The following is a 17,477-nucleotide window of genomic DNA, read 5'->3' on the forward strand; positions in this document are numbered from 1 at the left end:
ACACACCTGACCTGTGGTGGAAGAAACCTAATGTCGTCCACGTCTCTTGTCACACTGATTCCATACGACCTGGGGTCCTCTCTATGGACAAAGATAACACAACAGTGACAACATTCTCTACCTCCAACAGTGGAGGAAAAAAACCTGCCCCAAGTATTTTCTACCTTTTTTCCTAGCTGGTAGAAGTTGAAATGTGTGACATATTACATTACTACCTCAGCAGGCAGGGGAGAAGGCAGCCCATCTCTCTGGTGGTAGGAACTTAGGAGCTAGTCCCCACTGAATCCACCTCGAAAACAGTCTCCTCCACAGAGTTCAAAGGCAGGGACCGAAGCAAAGGACAGAGAACATTTTTAAAAGCCAAGGCCTTCTCACCATCCTTAGTTCTCAGTGCAATCTGGGCTTCACAGAAATAAGACCACTTCTTAAAAAAAGCAGCTTCTCTGACTGAAGTGATGGGTGACAGAAATTGGTAACCAGAACTCAAGCTGTTTTTGTTTTTTTAGATTTTATTTATTTAACAGAGAGTGAGCACACGTGCACACAGCAGGGGGAGCAGCAGGCAGAGGGAGAGGGAGAAGCAGGCCTGCAGAGCAGGAAGCCTGAGGTGGGGCTCAATCCTGAGACCCTGGGATCATGACCTGAGCTGAAGGCAGATGCTTAACTAACAGAGCCACCCCGGTGCCCCTTAAGTCTTAATTAAGCTTTATATATTCTGAGGTTAAAATCCTCAAAATACCAAAAGGGATCCATTTTACTTTGATAATTTTTACAAATTGTTTTTAAAGCTTAAAAAAAAATCTTTAGACGGTGCCTGGGTGGCTCGTCGTTGAGCATCTGCCTTGGGCTCTGGTCGTGATCCCAGGGTCCAGAGATGGAGCCCTGCATCGGGCTCTCTGCTCAGTGGGGAGCCTACTTCTCCCTCTCCCACCCCCCTGCTTGTTCTTCCTCTCTCTCTCTCTCTATCAAATAAATAAATAAATAAATAAATCTTTGGGGGAGAAAAAAAATCTTTAGAATAAAAACTCTGACATATGAACAGATTTACGCAGAATGATTACCATTACTTGTGATTACTTGTGATAGTTAGGAACTGAAAATTGGGAAAACCTGCACCAAGGAGACAGTTGCAGTACATGCATAGGACAGGAAGTTAAGGGGCCACTAAGAACTATGACTGCCAGGGGGCGCCTGGGTGGCTCAGTCGTTAAGCGTCTGCCTTTGGCTCAGGTCACGCCATGATCCCAGAGTCCTGGGATCAATCCCCCATCAGGCTCCCTGCTCTGGGAGAAGCCTGCTTCTCCCTTTCCCACTCCCCTTGCTTCTGTTCCCTCTCTCAAATAAATAAAATCTTAAAAAAAAAAAAAAAAAAAAAAGGAACTATGACTGCTGTCAGAAGTGATTTAGAGGACATACCAAACTGGTCCCAGTGGTGCTACCAGGTGAGAGTAAGGCAGGGAGGAGCCCACCCTCACACACACCACGCACTTCCACACACTGCTGACATCACTAAGACAGACTTCTTTCAATACAGAAAGAATTCTAGTGATACTGAAAAGGAGGCTGAAAGTGTACGCCCCTTCCCCAGAAAGCTGTCACAAAGGAGTATAACCACTTTAAAAAGCAGGAAAAATATAGAGGCAAAAAAACAAAACAAAAACCCACACACACACTCTTCAACATCAATGGTTTCTTACAAGTGAGGAAATTACGGATGATCTGCCTTGGGTTTTGTTGTACTTGTTTATTTATTATTATTTTTTTAATTTCCAAAATAAAATTATTGCTTTTATGTCAAAAATAACATATTTAAACTGTGAAAGCAAGAGAATTCCTTTTTTTTTTTTTTTTTTTTAAAGATTTTATGTATTTATTTGACACAGAGAGACAGTGAGAGAGTGAGAGAGGGAACAGGAGTGGGGGGGGGGGGGAGGGAGAAGCAGGCCTCCCACCAAGCAGGGAGCCTGACGTGGGGCTGATGTGGGGGCTCGATCCCAGAACCCTGTGATCATGACCTGAGGCGAAGGCAGATGCTTAAATTAACAACTGAGCCACCCAGGCGCCTGGAGAATTCTTCTTTTAAATGGCTGATTTATCAAGCTACATTCTGACCATCATCAACCACTCCTCATTCTAAAATCAGCATCCAGCCTTCCCCCATTATTCCTTCAACCCAACTATTCCTAATTCCCTTCGGAATGAGGAAGTAATAAGTAAATATAAATAACAGAGTCAAACAATATTAAAAACATACCACTACTTTTGGAAGCTCCTTGTAAATCTGTTTCACAAAATCCAAAAAATGATGAATCTAAAAATAAAATTAAAAAAAGACAATATGAGGAAGCTATTTATCAACAGAAAACGCTGATAGTAAGTAACAAAAATGTTAATAGTCTTACTATATAAGAACTAATAAACCAGGCAGGAAAATGTCAGACTCAAAATACAAACAGGCCATGGACGTGAACAGACAGACAAAAAAAGAATAAGTTTCTAATTCAGGAAGGGCAAAGGAATGAAAATTAAAATAAATGCCACTTTTTGCCTTTATGAAAGTACTACTATACCACGCGCAAGAGAGTCCAATGAGAGGGAGACTCTCCTGTACTACCAGGAAAAGCATCAACTGCTCAGACCTTTCCAGAAATCGACCTGACAGTACCTATCAGAAGCATTAAAGCATTTACACCTTTGACTTGATAACCCAGCTCTTACAAACACAGTCCAGGAAATAACCTGAACGGTCAACAAGATACTCACCAACAGTCCTAAAATAAAAATTCTGAAATACCTTAAATATCCAAACACAAGGGCATGGTAAGAAAGACAATTTATTATACATCCATTAAAAACTACCTTTATAAAGGACTTTTCATGATTGGAAAACACCCTTGTATGATGTGATCATACCTTGTATGATGATTTTTTGGATTTGGGGAAAACAAAAAAACGCCACATCCAATATTATCACATTTATACAGAAAATATACATAGTAAAAAACAGAAATAAAGACATTAGTTTTTTTCAGATGACAAGAATTCTACTCCATCTTCTTTTAATTTCACAATAATCTACAACAGGTTACTAAGATTCCCAACAGAAAAAGTATCATAATTAGGGTTAACAGCCTGTTTAGTGCCTACTACGCAGGTACCAATCACTCTTAAGAACTTTAACTTTTGTCATTTAATTCTTTAAAGACTTCAGGGTGGGAAGAGGCTTCTCATCCATCTTCAACTTCAACCAACAACCAATGAGTGGCGTTTGGATAGGCAAAATCAAAATGCAGTTAGAAAAGCAGGGGGTTTATTGATACGCTAAAAGTCTGCTAAAGGATCCTGACTCCAGATGGGAAGTCTTCCGTTCTACTAAATCTGCATGTTTCCCTATTTATTGCATACCCACATATTTAACTGGGTATGAGTTCTCATGTCACAGAGAACAGGACGCAGAATCAAAGGTTTTCCCACACTTGCTATATTTTTATTTTACTCCTGTAGGACTTCCTTAAAGAACACCTGATTTTTTTTTTTTAAAAAGATTTTATTTATTTACTGGAGAGACAGAGATCACAAGTAGGCAAAGAGGCAGGCAGAGAGGGGGAAGGGAAGCAGGCTCCCTGCCAAGCAGAAAGCCCGATGCGGGGCTCGAGCCCAGAGTCCTGGGATCATGACCTGGGATCATGACCTGAGCTGAAAGCAGAGGCTTTAACCCCCGGAGCCACCTAGGCGCCCCCCCCAAAATTTTTTTAATTCTTTAAGCAACCTTTTGAGGATATGTCCTGTGAGAATCCTCATTTTACAATAAAGGCTCCAAAAGGCTAGACACTTACAATGTTAGTACCTACTAATTACAAGGCTGAGATTCCAACCCAGTTCTGACTTCAGAACTCACATCTTAAACCACCGCAGGGCATAAAATGACTGGAGCCTTTTAGCACACCAGATGTGTAAATACCAGAATTACCCAAAGAGCCCTGCCAGTCTGGTAGTTTACCACATTTCAAAGAAATGTACAAATTCAGCCAAATAGTCATGTAAACATTATCAAGAAAAAAGTCACTGTGAAACCTGTAAAGAATTTCCCCCAAACTTAGGGTATCCTTTTCTTGAATGCAGCACATCTCCTGTCAATTCTAAGGGAGCAAATAAACCACACAGTAGGAAAAAAAACCTGTTGACACACTTTTATAAATGCCATCCGTATAAACACTTACTTCTTGTGTGATGGGCGGCCTGAACTGTTTGTGTAGCTCAATGATTATTCTTAGACAAATAAGAACATTCTCTTCATTTTCCGTCTTTAAAAAAAAAGTATTTAGAAAAGAGTTATACTTCTGAGGTTATCTTAATCTAAAGATTACACACTATCTTCAAGCATTTTTCTGCATACACACCCTACATCAGCCAACTCAGATTCAATCTGTGGAACACAGAACATAATTATCTCAGATAAGAAGCTTTTGAGGTCTTTGGTGGACCACATGAAGGGCATCCCACCAGTAAGCTTTGGAAAGTAATACTCCCACAGATGAAAAACGGCACTTAAGGCAAGTCACGCTATGAGTGAAGGTCTTAGTGATACAAATGACACTTCTTCGTTGCTTGAAAATGTTGTCAGAAAAACCCAGTATGTTTTTATTGGACCACTGGCTAAACACTTTACACTCTTGGAATGGGGTGTCTTCCCCATCTTACCCACGGGAAGCTAGTGCTGAGAGAAGGTAAGCCACATGGCTAACATGATACAGCCAACATGAGTTAGAGCCGGATCTAAAGCCATCTCTATCCCCTCCAAAGCTCACTCTTCCAAGGGGCCCAGAAACACAACAGAATTCTAAACATATCGTGCTTAAGAACAGCAAGAAAACAATTTTCAAGGCTAATGTAACAGGTAGGTGCCAGATGGATTCACCAGAAGAATCAAACTCTTTATAAGCATCTACTGTGCCTAAAGTAGCACGAAGTCAAAGAGCCTTGCAACTCTGAGTTTACCAGCCCAGCCCTTTCCAAAGATTTCCACCATATGTAGTCAATTCCCCGCCAACTCAAAACAAACCATCTTCAATTAATACTACTTCTTAGTAATTTGGTCAGCAAAATGGGGGGAAAACAGACATTAAGAAAATTTTTACTCATGTGAATCAGAACTTCAGTGAAAGGGGAAATAGTTGTGTAATACTAGATTCCGCAATAAGAAAACCACTGACAATCAAGATACGGCTAAGTAACAAAAAATTCTCAAAGATTACCTCTAAAAAGCGAAACATCACAGACAGAACATTTTTTGTATGAGGACGAAGATGTTCATTGGTTGGTATTCTGTGAATTATTTCAAGTACTAGCTTCCGCAGTTGCTGGTGAAGGAAAAAAAGAAGGTCAGTATCCAATCCTCCCAAGAGTCCCAAAGTCATTCTTTCACACTGTAAGGTACACGGCTATCTGCAGCCAGCACTGGGAAATGCCAAACTACAAGATAGACCCCACTTCAAAAATAATGCTGTGAGGGGCGCCTGGGTGGCTCAGTGGGTTAAAGCCTCTGCCTTTGGCTCAGGTCATGATCCCAGGGTCCTGGGATCAAGCCCCACATCGGGCTCTCACCTCAGCAGGGAGCCTGCCTCCTCCTCTCTCTCTCTCTCTCTGCCTGCCTCTCTGCCTACTTGTGATCTCTGTCTGCCAAATAAATAAATAAAATCTTAAAAAAAATAATAATAATGCTGTGAATTACTAAAATGGTATCCCAGGTATGTACCACAAACCACTGTTTTCAAGATTTCTAATAGCTGTGCACCAAATGAACCAAGTCCAACTTTCCCTCTTCCACAACTAACCATTATTCCCTGGTTAGGAAGGGCCCCAGCGTGTGAACATCTGGAGGGTTTCCCGCAAAAGAGCCTGGCACAAACGGAACTTGGTTTGGGGTCTCCCGCCAACAGGGTCTGCTTCCTACGGTCCTATCTCCGGATCCCCCTTGGGCTCGGTGACTGATTACACAACCCGACTAAGCTTTCAGGATTCGGGCGATGGAGCCGACAACTGAAAGGCAGGTCAAAGGTGTGGGCCTTCAACTGGCAGGACATAAAAATGTGGCAATAACTTTATTTGGCAATAACTTTCACTGGCATTATGGCAATTTTTAAAGACTTATTTATATTTACATATAATATATATTTTTATATTATATATATGTTCATAGAAAAAACTGGTATGAGACTTCAAATAATCAAGGTGGGAAAGGGGGTACAAAGAGCAGCGGGGATACAGATAAAAACTGGTCAGGGGCACCTGGGTGGCTCAGTGGGTTAAAGCCTCTGCCTTCGACTCAGGTCATGATCCCAGGATCCTGGGATCGAGCCCTGCATCGGGCTCTCTTCTCAGTGGGGAGCCTGCTTCCCTTCCTCTCTCTCTGCCTGCCTCTCTGCCAACTTGTGATCTCTGTCAAATAAATAATAAATAAAATCTTAAAAAAATAAATAAATAAAATAAATAAAGTGGAACCCTAAATTTTCTCAGGTGTTTTAATTCATAAATGCCTGTGATCTTACAGCATGACATACCCCCGCTCCCCGACATTTCTGAACAGATTACCTGGGCTGGTTTCTCCTGGAGAAACTGAACTTCTCCATCTTGAAGAAATGTGAGAAATCGAGGGATGATATGTTCCAGGAACGTGGAATACTGAGGAGATGATGTCACATTCTAATTTTGCAAATATAAAAGAAAACCCCATTAAGTTTGTGGACATACCTTCCTTTCAAATTCATGTATTATAATCTCAAGAAAATATAAAGCATGTTAGCGAAGCCAACAGTAATTTTTAATGCTTTTAGATGCTTCAGTGATAACACAGTTTTAAGTAAAAATGATCACTGTTTCTGAAATACAATTTAAGATAGAAAGTGAATGTTAAAATTTACTGTTCAAAGTACACATACTAATGCTGGGGAAAAGGTAGAATCTAGCACCTGTCCTAGAGACTGACTCTGCCACAACCTAAGTTTGAGCCCTCCGAAAAATCTTTTGCCTTCTAGATCTTAGCATCTTCAAGAGGAAAATGAAGAGCTTAAACAAATTGGCACATTTTTCTACTCGGAAAAGCTAATTTATTGGTCAGGTCCATATCAATTCGATGGTAATCTAACCTCATCTATTAATCCCAGCATTGACTTTAAGAGGAGAACTGGAAATGAACATCCAGTCTGGAGACGGTGCAGTTAAATGCATCCTAAGCAGTTTCTGGATCCCGCTTAGGAAGTGGGAACCAGAGGCAGTGACCATGCCCCCATCTGTTGACTGTCCTAGCATTTCTCACCTTACGGAATGACGCGGAGATTACGTGAGTTAATTTAGGACACAGTAAATGCTCTATGGTAAATGGTCATTAATATCATCCGGTGTTATTACCAGAGCCCCTGTGTGCTAAATACTGAGCTGTGTTGTTCTTCCTCTTTCTCACTCAGTCCTCATGAGCCCAAGGTGAGGTATTGTCTCCATATCACGGATAAAGAGGCTCAGAGAGGTCATAAAACTTGCCGAGTGTCAGTCCATAGGCTTTAGAAGTGGTTGGAAATTGAGTGTCTTTAACAGCCAAGTCCTTTCCCCTTTTAAGGCCTCACTTGCTCATTCAACAGTCACTGAGGCTCTATCATGTGCTCAGCGGGGATAAGATGAAGAAAACAGAGAGGCACCCAGGTGGCTCAGTCGGTTGAGGGTCTAACTCTTGGCTTTGGCTCAGGTCATGAGCCCCATGAGATCGAGCCCCATGTCAGGCTCTGCGCTCAGTGGGGAGTCTGCTTAGGAATCTCTTCTCTCCTTTTGTTCCTCCCCCAACTCCTGCTTGCCCATGTGCACGCTCTCTAAAAATAAATAAATATTTTTTAAAAAGAGAGAGAGAGAGACAGAGAGAAAAGAGAGTTGATACAATTCATGCCCTCCCAGATGGGGGGAGGCAGTCATGTACTGGGAAAACAGATAAAAAAAAGAACAATACAGAATTATGATGGAGGAAATACTGGCAACTAAGGGAACACTAAGTGCTGGATGGAACCAAGGGCAGAGAAGGTTCTAAGAAAAACCTTTGCAGGGGTGCCTGGGTGGCTCAGCGGTTAAAGCCTCTGCCTTTGGCTCAGGTCGTGATCCCAGGGTCCTGGGATGGAGCCCCATGTAGGGCTCTCTGCTCAGCAGGGAGCCTGCTTCCTCCTCTCTCTCTGCCTGCCTCTCTGCCTACTTGTGATCTCGGTCTCTATCAAAATAATAATAATAAAATCTTAAAAAAAAAAAGCCTATGCAAAGGCACAAAATTATGAGAAAGCATGGATGTAAAAGGCACGTAAACTAGCTGAGCCCCGCAGGTGGAAGCGCGAGAGCAAGGGGTTCGGCAGTTACCATCACGAGCCTGACAGGCCCTTGAGGGAGGCATCTGGGCAGTTAATTAAATACAAGTGTCTGAAACTCCAGACGTGGATCTGGGCTGCAGACAGAGATGTGGGGTTTTCTACCATTATAAAGTACTCTTGGAAGAGGAGTCTATGAAGGAAGAGAAGGAACAGACGAAAACCAAAAAAGTGTTGCCACAGGAGCCAAGAAAGAAAGTAGTGGGAATCTTAGAATGTGGGCCTGAGCACCAGGCTCCCAGGCCCAACCCAGGGCTCCATTCACACCGAACACTGGTGGGAACAGCCCTCAGGTACCTGCCAGCCTCTCCCCAAACAGGCTAGGAATTCACTGGGGGCAGGAAATTTAACCCCCAAAACTTAAGGCTTTTTACAAAATACCCACATTCAAGGACTTAAGGAACAAGAAGATTCCCACTGGAACGTTATCACGGTCACCAAAAAATCAAGTCATCAGCACATGAGTCCATACCAACTGCTGCTTCCATAGGTTCCAAAACAGTTTCAAGTTCCTCTGATAAAAAAAGACTCCTTCACCAAGCTGCCTGGTTATTCTGCCAGGATTTCAACTCAGCCCCCAGCTTTTGGACCCAAATGAACTTTTCATGTGAATTCTAACCTGAAGGTTCCTTTATTTCCAGTCCTGAAAGATGGCCCATAGAACCTTTACTTAGCCCACAAATTTATTCCTAAGTGCTTAGTGAAATGTATTTAAGACTCCCGAAAGCATTGGGATTTTTCTTTTGTTAATTTTGCTCACCTCATTCTAATATTCTTCTGGGGCAGTAGTGCTGATAATTTAGAATTACCTACTGCGGTTCATTCTAGTATTTAATTCTTTGAAGGGCTTAGTCATCTGAATTTCATGGAAGGCCAATGTTTCTATCAAACAGATTTCCAAAGTCACAATTTTCGAAAGCCCCAGGTACACAGACTGCTTCACTGCCTTTTGGTTCTGTGAATTTAATCAATGTGTCTGCGACCAAAGTCAGAAATTAACTTGCTAACTGCCAGACAGGAGAGAAAGGGGTGGGACACTCACAGCAGACAGCCCCAGGCCCACACGCAGAGAGAGACCTGAAACAAGAGCTCCTTTCTGTGGGTTCACCAGCTCCCCATGACTTCATCCTCTCAAAGCCGCTGAGGCTATGGTTCTCACTTAGCAGTTCTTCCAAAAATGCAGAATGCACGCCTATCACGTCCTCCCTCCCACCTCTTTTTTTTTTTTTTAGCTTTTTTGTTTTTTGGTGTGTTTTTTTTGTTGTTGTTATTTTTTAACAGCTTGCGTTAGCAGCTTGGGCAGAAGAGAAAGCTCTTTAGCTCAATCTTGAAATATCTCAGGATTTTTTTTTCCCCAGCTCAGTTCAAAGCAACAAGTCCTTAAAAACTGTCTACTTAAAATAAAACCACCAAAAAAACCTCCCACTGAACTGGAAATACTATCTAGTGCTACAGAGTAGGGCCCTGATTCATTCCCACTAGCATTTATTTGATCCTTTGTAATTCAAATGACCATGCCAAAAGCCAAAAACATTTTATCTGCTGTTCTTAATCACAGTAACTGAAAAATGTTTTATTACCCCCACATCAAAAATAAGAAATGTTTAAAAAAAAAAATCAATAAAATCATTTTTATGTAGACCATCAAAAAAAAAAAAAAAAAAAAGAAGAAATGTGACTTTTTCTCCTGCCTATGAAACTAACAGCACACAACTAACCATAAAGTTGGACAAAAAAAACAAAAACAAAACGGAGAATGGTTTTCAGATGCTGAACAAGAGGCAGGGCCAGACCACAATCTCCAGGAGAAGGGGAACTTATATGGCCACCGTGGCTCTCCGCCTGCGTCCCTCCGTCCCTCTGGACGTCCTGACTGGGGCTCAGCAGGTGGACCCTGCCAAAGTGAGGAGCTAACAAGAGTTCCAAGCAGTCCAGGTGGCTGGAATCTGCAAAGCAGAGCCCCAGAGAAACAGGACTATGGGCAATGGTCTTCTCTGAGACCTTGACTGAGGACTGGACTGCACGTACTAAGTAAGATGAAGTAAGACCACCTGAACCTTACCAGACAGTTGACAGCTTTGGGACTGAGAGATCTGAAGATGTACAAGAGGTCCAGCAATGTTGTAGGATGGTGGGGTTCCAGCCTGGACACAGTGCAAACACATTCCTAACACCTCTTTAACACCCCAGACATCCAGGGGCACCTGGGTGGCTCAGTCAGTTAAGAGGCCGCCTTCAGCTCAGGTCATGATCCCAGGGTCCTGGGATCAAGCCCCGCACTGGGCTCCTTGCTTGGCAGGGAGTCTGCTTCTCCCTCTCCCTGCTGCAAGGCCTACTTGAGCTATCAAATAATTTTTTTTTTTTTTTTTTAAGATTTTGTTTATTTGTGATAGAGCACAAGCAGGCAGAGTGGCAGGCAGAATGGCAGGCAGAGGCAGAGAGAGAAGCAGGCTCCCTGCTGGACAAGGGGACTGATGTGGGACTCGATCCCACAAATAAAATCTTTTAAAAGAACGAAAACAAGGGGTGCCTGGGTGGCTCAGTGGGTTAAGCCTCCGCCTTCGGCTCAGGTCATGATCCCAGGGTCCTGGGATTGAGCACCACATCAGGCTCTCTGCTCCATGGAGAGCCTGCTTCCTCCTCTCTGCCTACTTGTGAGCTCTGTCAAATAAATAAATAAAATCTTTAAAAACAAACAAACCCACCCCAGACATCCAGCTGAGGAAGGACCATGCCCTACAGGATAGACCTATTCTAGACCTCTACAACAAGCCAAGCCTAAAATCAACCTCTGATAGTATACATGGGGAGCTGGAGTTTGGAGACTGAATCCTGCCAAGTTAGAGACACCTGGTGAACACCTTAGCTTTCCACGGATCCTCTTATGCCACAGCATAAAGCCAAGCCTACAAATGTTCGAGATCAGCTAGGAACTGAACTGCCTATCACAATCAAAATATCAGTACTCTTCAGAGAAGGTAACAGAATCCAGAGTCCCTATACTTCACATATAGTATTTGCCATATTATCAAAAACTACTAGACAATGCAAGAAACAGGATAATGTGACCCATAGTCAGTAGAAATTAACCCTCAATCTAGCCCAAATGTTGGATTTATTAAAGACTTTAACGCAGTCATTATAAAACAGTCCAAGAATAATAACAACAACAAGACGATGTTGGTACATGATGATAATCTCTTGAAGAAGTGAAATCTGAAAGAACCAAATGGAAATTCTAAAACTGCAAGTACAAGAACTAAAACAAAAACATATAAAAAGTAAACTGAAACTTTACCACCTCTCGGCCAAGTAGACAAGACACAGAAACAGCAAACCTGAGGGCAGATAATGGAAATCATCCCATCCAGAGAACAAAGGGAAGACTGAAGAAAAGTGAACAGAGCCCAAGGACCCACGGTCCGCTGGGAAATCGTGGAACGTGAGGCTCTGGAAAGAGGAACTGGTCAAGGTCACGCCAAGTGCGCTCAGTCCACAGTAACACACCTGAAAGTAATGAATCTACAGTGTAAGTCTGAAGGCATCCTGAAAATTTATGCCTCTCAAGATGGAAAAAAGTTTAACCACCAAAACCAAAGCAACATCCCTCAACATCATTTGAGGTTTACAGTCACTGCTAGGAAGCAGCGGGACAACACTATGCACCCATCAAATTTCAGTTGTGAAATAACATAAATCACCTTAACAGAATGTTTTTTTGGTTTTTTTTTAAAGATTTTATTTATTTATTTGGCAGACAGAGAGAGCACAGTAGGCAGAGAGAGAGAGAGGAGGAAGCAGGCTCCCCGCCAAGTAGGGAGCCCCATGCGGGGCTCGATCCCAGGACCCTGGGATCGTGACCTGAGCCGAAGGCAGAGGCTTTTTTTTTTTTTTTTTTTTTTTTAAAGATTTTATTTATCTGTCAGAGAGAGAGAGGGAGAGAGCAAGCACAGGCAGACAGAATGGCAGGCAGAGGCAGAGGGAGAAGCAGGCTCCCCAATGAGCAAGGAGCCCGATGTGGGACTCGATCCCAGGACGCTGGGATCATGACCTGAGCCGAAGGCAGCTGCTTAACCAACTGAGCCACCCAGGCGTCCCCGAAGGCAGAGGCTTTAACCCTCGAAGCCACCCAGGCGCCCCTTAACAGAATGATTTTTGACTCACTAGTAAGACCGACAAGGAAGCGACTGGCAAGTTCACGTAAACATCTACCTCGTAAGTAAAAAATATATATATATACATTAAACTCCTACCTCAAAATTTTCACTGACTTCTTGCATCATTTTTAACTTTGTTTCATCAGCTGTGAAGGACAAGACAAGTCGTCAGGTAATCGAAATTACATTAAGGATCTTCCCAAAATTAATGGACTTAACAACTTAAGAGAAGCAATCAGATCTTATCAGTTTCACTGTCACAGTCCAACAGAAGGCACATAACTAGTTTCCCTACAACCAGTCACACACACTCACACTCTCAGACGTACGTGTGCATGCACAGACAAGGACACACACACACACACACACACACACACGTGCCTCTTTGGAGCTCCAGGTAGTAATGTACATCACTTTGCTTCTCCACAAGGCAGAGAATGGGAAATTGAGGTTAAGACTATCTGTTCATCCCAATGTGCACATCATCTGAATTGAGATGAATGAGTCACCATAACGCATTTCTTAATGACAAGAAGGATCAACTCACGTGTATTTACATCCGTGAGAGCTGCCACAAACTGAAGGTATTTTTTCATCAGAGTGGTTTGATCAACCACCGTGGCCCCCTGCGTTGCAACAAATGCCATTTTTCTTTTGAGCCGGTTTGTTTCTCAAGAGAAAAGTATGAGGCCCGTGAGTTCACCCAGCCTAGGAAAAGAAGCATATGGTTAGCCAACTTATTGAAGGCACAGGCTCACCGTCGTTATGAAAATCATATCTAAATGGCTGTATTAAGCTAATTACTTTTTAACTAACCCACAATACTATTCCCTCTGCTTTTTTGAAAGTAAAATTTCCTTGAACCCATTTTCCCTATTAATTTCTAAACATGATTTTTATAAACAGAGGCTTTTCCCTCCCTTACTGTTTATCCTTCTTTCCCTAGGCCAGGGGTGGGCAGCCTCTCTGTAAGCCAGACTGTAAATATTTCAGACTTTGTGGTCTCTATCAAAACTACTCAGGGGGCGCCTGGGTGGCTCAGTGGGTTAAGCTGCTGCCTTCAGCTCGGGTCATGATCTCAGGGTCCTGGGATCGAGTCACACATCGGGCTCTCTGCTTGGCAGGGAGCCTGCTTCCCTTCCTCTCTCTCTGCCTGCCTCTCTGCCTACTTGTGATCTCTGTCAAATAAATAAAATCTAAAAAAACAAAACAAAACAACACAAAAACAAAACAAAACAAAAAAACTACTCAGCTCTGTTATAGCCAGAAAACAGCCGTGGACCACATAAATGGAAGAGCGTGGCTGTGATCCATAAAACTGTATTTAGGGACACTGAAATTTGAATGTGATGTAATTCTTCACTTGATCTTAGCCAAAAGGCCGAGAAGCGATTGAATGTCATATAATTCTTAAATGCCATGAAACATTACTCTTTTTTTCAACTTTTCTCAACCATTTAAAAACATAAAAATTCTTAGTTCGTGGGCCAAATAAAAAGAGGCAGCTGAGGGGCACCTGACAGGCTCAATCTGTGGAACACGCAACTCTTGGTCTTGGGGTTGTAAGCTCGAGCCCACGTTGGGTGTACAGATTGCCTAAAAATAAAAATCTTGGGACACCTGGGTGGCTTAGTGGGTTAAGCCTCTGCCTTTGGCTCAGGTCATGATCTCAGGGTCCTGAGATCGAGCCCCACATGCGGCTCTCTGCTCAGCAGGGATCCTGCTCCCCCCCCCCGCCCGCCGCCTGCCTCTCTATTTGTGATCTCTCACTGTCAAATAATAAAATCTTTAAAAAATAAAAATAAGTATCTTAAAACAACAACAAAAAAAGGGCAGCTGACTGGATTGGGCAACCTCTACCCTAGGTGACTGGTTTTCACACTTCAGTGTGCACTAAGATCACCAGGTGCCAAAGGTGAACCTCCAAGCACTACCCAGAGACTGTGGTTCAGTGAGGGACCCGGGAAGCTGTAGATTTTGCTTGCAGCTAGCGCAAAGTAGGCACTTAGGAAATGCTGCCTGAATGAATGAATGAATGAATGCTTCAAGTTGCTGAGGACCACACTTGAAGAACTACCTCTCCAGGCTGACACCTACACAGAGGGAGACCTGGTTTCTGCTTTAAGAGCTCACAAAAAGTATCTTGAGAACCTGGTTAATTTGCTTTTACGCATCCTCCTTGTATATATAACCGTTTAATTTCACTCTGCATCAAAAGGCAGCTTCATGACTTAATTTTCTCCTCCTTTCTGCAGGCCTTTCAAAAGCCCTCCCTACCGGAAGCCCTCCCTTAGCGGCTCACACTTCTGCTCCCAAGTGACAGGGACACCCTGACTCCACACAGCCTCTCCGGGCCACTCTCTTCGAGACACCAAAAGCACTTCTCCCACGCAGAGAAGACGCCGACTGCTGCTCTCTCGCACTCCTCCGACTCAGAGCAGGAAAACTCGCCGAGACTGAAGAGAGGCACCCTGTCAGCCCCGCTGGATGACCTGACGACTGCTTCCTCTTTGAGGACGCACGCCCTCCGCCAAACACGAATGCCCCCCCAACCCCCATCCCATCCCTGGGGACCCAAGAGCAGGGTCAGGGCCTCTCCGTGCCTACGAAACTTGTGGTCGTGCCCAAACTCCTTAAAAGCTTGAACCCCCTCTTTCACCGAAGTCGGTTCACTCTTCCATTTCCCGGGGCCCCAAAAGGCCAGGCCCCGCGTTCCTGCCGGGCCGTGGGGGGAGGAGGCGTGGGCCTGAGAAGGGAAAACGGCCCATCGCGCCTGTCCGTGGGAGAGAGGCTTGAAGACGCCGGGGCCGAGGGCCTGGCCTCTGTCCGGCCCACTCGTCCCCGCCCAGGTGGAAAGGCCGGCGCCGCCCGCGCACGGACGGACAAACGGCCCCGCCGCCCCGCCCCACCGCGCCGAGCCTGATGCAGCGCCGCCGGGCCGGAGGGGGCGCTGTCTTGGCCGCTACCTTCGCTCTCCGCGCCGGGCCAGACCAGCCAGGGGCCTGCGTGGAGGCCGGGGGTGCCAGGCTGGCCTGGGGACGCTTCTGGGGGTACGGGGCCCCAAACCCACACTCTCTCTCCCAGATCTCAAACGGCTCGCCGTTTCCCTCCTTTTGTCGCCGTCTCCGGACACCCAGCGTCCGCCCTCCAGGCCGCGGTACGGCGAGCGCCGAGGGCCAATTCTCGCGCCGCTAGCCCTCCGCCTCCCAGCGCTCCTCAGCGCGGCCAAGCAGCGGGAGGCTACAGGGCGGCCGCCGGCTTCGGCCTGCCGGGCTGGGCACCGGTGGGTACCGGGAGGGGATGGCCGGGTGGAGCGGACGCAAGGAGCCTACCTCTGTCGCTGCGCGGAGCCGCCGCGCCGCAGAGGCCTCCTCCCCACGCTGGGGACCCGCCGCACCGGCCCGGGCCTCCGCGCGCGCCTCCCGGGGCCGTTCCGCCGCCCTCTCGCGCCGGCCCGCGCTTACCCTAAGCTCGGCGGCGGGCCTCCTGCAGACCCAGCCCGAGACCCCCAGCGAAGCCCTCGCCGCCGCAGCCGCCGCCGCAGCCACCGCCGCCGTGCAGTCCCGCCCCCGCTTAAAGCGGCCGCGCCCGCCGCGGGAGAAATAGGTCCGGGCGCGCCGCCCCCAAGTGGGTGCGGCCTGGGCGAGCGGCGGGAGCGGGGAGGGGCGTTGCGCCCGGTCCCGCCCGCTCGGCCCTTTAAACCTCCGCCTGGTGGGCGGGGCCGCCCTCCTGGCTGGAGAGGCCGCAGGTGCCGGCCGTCTTGGGGCTCTTTCTGCCCTAAATAAGCGCGCAGGAGCCAGGTCTGGGAAGGGTAGGGAAGGGACACGGGGACTGCGGCAGGGCGGTGGGCACCCGAGGGGCTCCCTTAGCAGGCGGCGGTCGGGCCCAGGTAGAGTCCATCCCTGAACTGAATGTGGCAGTCCGGGCGGGTTTCCTCCCTCCTCCCTTCCTGGGCTCGTTTTTAACCAGTCGAAAAGGGGAGGAGGCAAGCAGGCTGGAGACAGAGGAGACCCTGTATGCAAAGGAAAGCCCTGGTGTTCTGCTCCCCGAGGTGGCCGGCCTGATCATTTGTTCTGCAGCTGCATCACCGAGGCGGGACCGCAGACGATCTCTGTCAGCTCCTACCTGGCGGGCAGATGTCTCTGGCCAGGACAGACCAGTGATGAGAAGAAAGGGGAGTGGGGCAGAAGGCCCTGATCCCTACGTGAGATGGCGTGGGCAGGACCAAGACGCCTTAGAAGGGAAAAGTACTGTTGAGCCTTACCTACGACTCCATCTAGAAGAGCGGCTCCTGGTAACCCATGGTTACCATGTTAGATGGACAGAGCATTAAAGTGATGGCCTATCTCCACCATCTCCATTACCTGATTCCACCGCCTACCCTTTCCCAACAATATCTTACCCTCCCCCACATCATCACTAAGTTACCAAAGTCTTTGTGTTCCCTTCACAGAAAGATACATTTCACACTTTGCAATAAATGCAGTTTGCAACAGCTGCAATGTATCTCGGAAGAAAGGCGCCCTATTCAGAAGCATGCTCCTTCCTTGTTTAAAAATGTTGCCACTCAAGAACAACCTTCTGTTGAACTGGGATTTTACATCAATATATTTCTTGTCACTTGTTTCTTCCCTGGGAGAAATAAAATGGGTCAGAATAACTTCCCCGCCCATGGAAAAAGTACTTGCAAGCAGAATCCTCTCTGCTCCTTAGCACCCCCCCCAAAGTAATAGCTCCAAAGCTGGGGAAGGTTTAATAATCTGAGAGCTGAAATCAGTGTACAGTTGTTTCATATTGTTCCGTGGAAAGGGGGTGGAAAAAAAAGCAGAAAGTAGATAAATCTTTTGATAAGTTTCAGATTAATTGCACATGCTAAAGACCTACAGTTAAGCCTAGCTCTAATGTTGGCTAAATTCCTGCACTT

General features: G+C 45.8%; 1 protein-coding gene across 14 annotated transcripts in view; it reads right to left on the bottom strand.

Moving 5' to 3' along the window:
* The window catches only part of TRRAP (transformation/transcription domain associated protein), a 114,280-nt gene extending 98,112 nt beyond the window's left edge, over positions 1-16,168 (bottom strand). For 10 of the 14 annotated variants that reach the window (XM_047712682.1, XM_047712677.1, XM_047712678.1 and 7 more), the window contains exons 1-7: positions 16,018-16,168; positions 13,101-13,261; positions 12,650-12,699; positions 6,592-6,702; positions 5,256-5,360; positions 4,221-4,304; positions 2,255-2,311 (exon numbers count right to left, since the gene is read on the bottom strand). In XM_047712682.1, the coding sequence (XP_047568638.1) occupies positions 2,255-2,311; positions 4,221-4,304; positions 5,256-5,360; positions 6,592-6,702; positions 12,650-12,699; positions 13,101-13,200 (507 nt within the window). In that variant the 5' untranslated portion in view covers positions 13,201-13,261; positions 16,018-16,168. Of the gene's footprint in view, positions 1-2,254; positions 2,312-4,220; positions 4,305-5,255; positions 5,361-6,591; positions 6,703-12,649; positions 12,700-13,100; positions 13,262-15,272; positions 15,400-15,519; positions 15,588-15,623; positions 15,675-15,885 lie in introns of those variants that run through there. The other 4 variants (XM_047712673.1, XM_047712675.1, XM_047712674.1 and 1 more) reach the window with 4 other exon arrangements.
* Positions 16,169-17,477: the final 1,309 nt, after the last annotated feature.

Source organism: Lutra lutra, chromosome 18 (assembly GCF_902655055.1).
Source record: "Lutra lutra chromosome 18, mLutLut1.2, whole genome shotgun sequence".
NCBI lineage: Eukaryota > Metazoa > Chordata > Mammalia > Carnivora > Mustelidae > Lutra > Lutra lutra.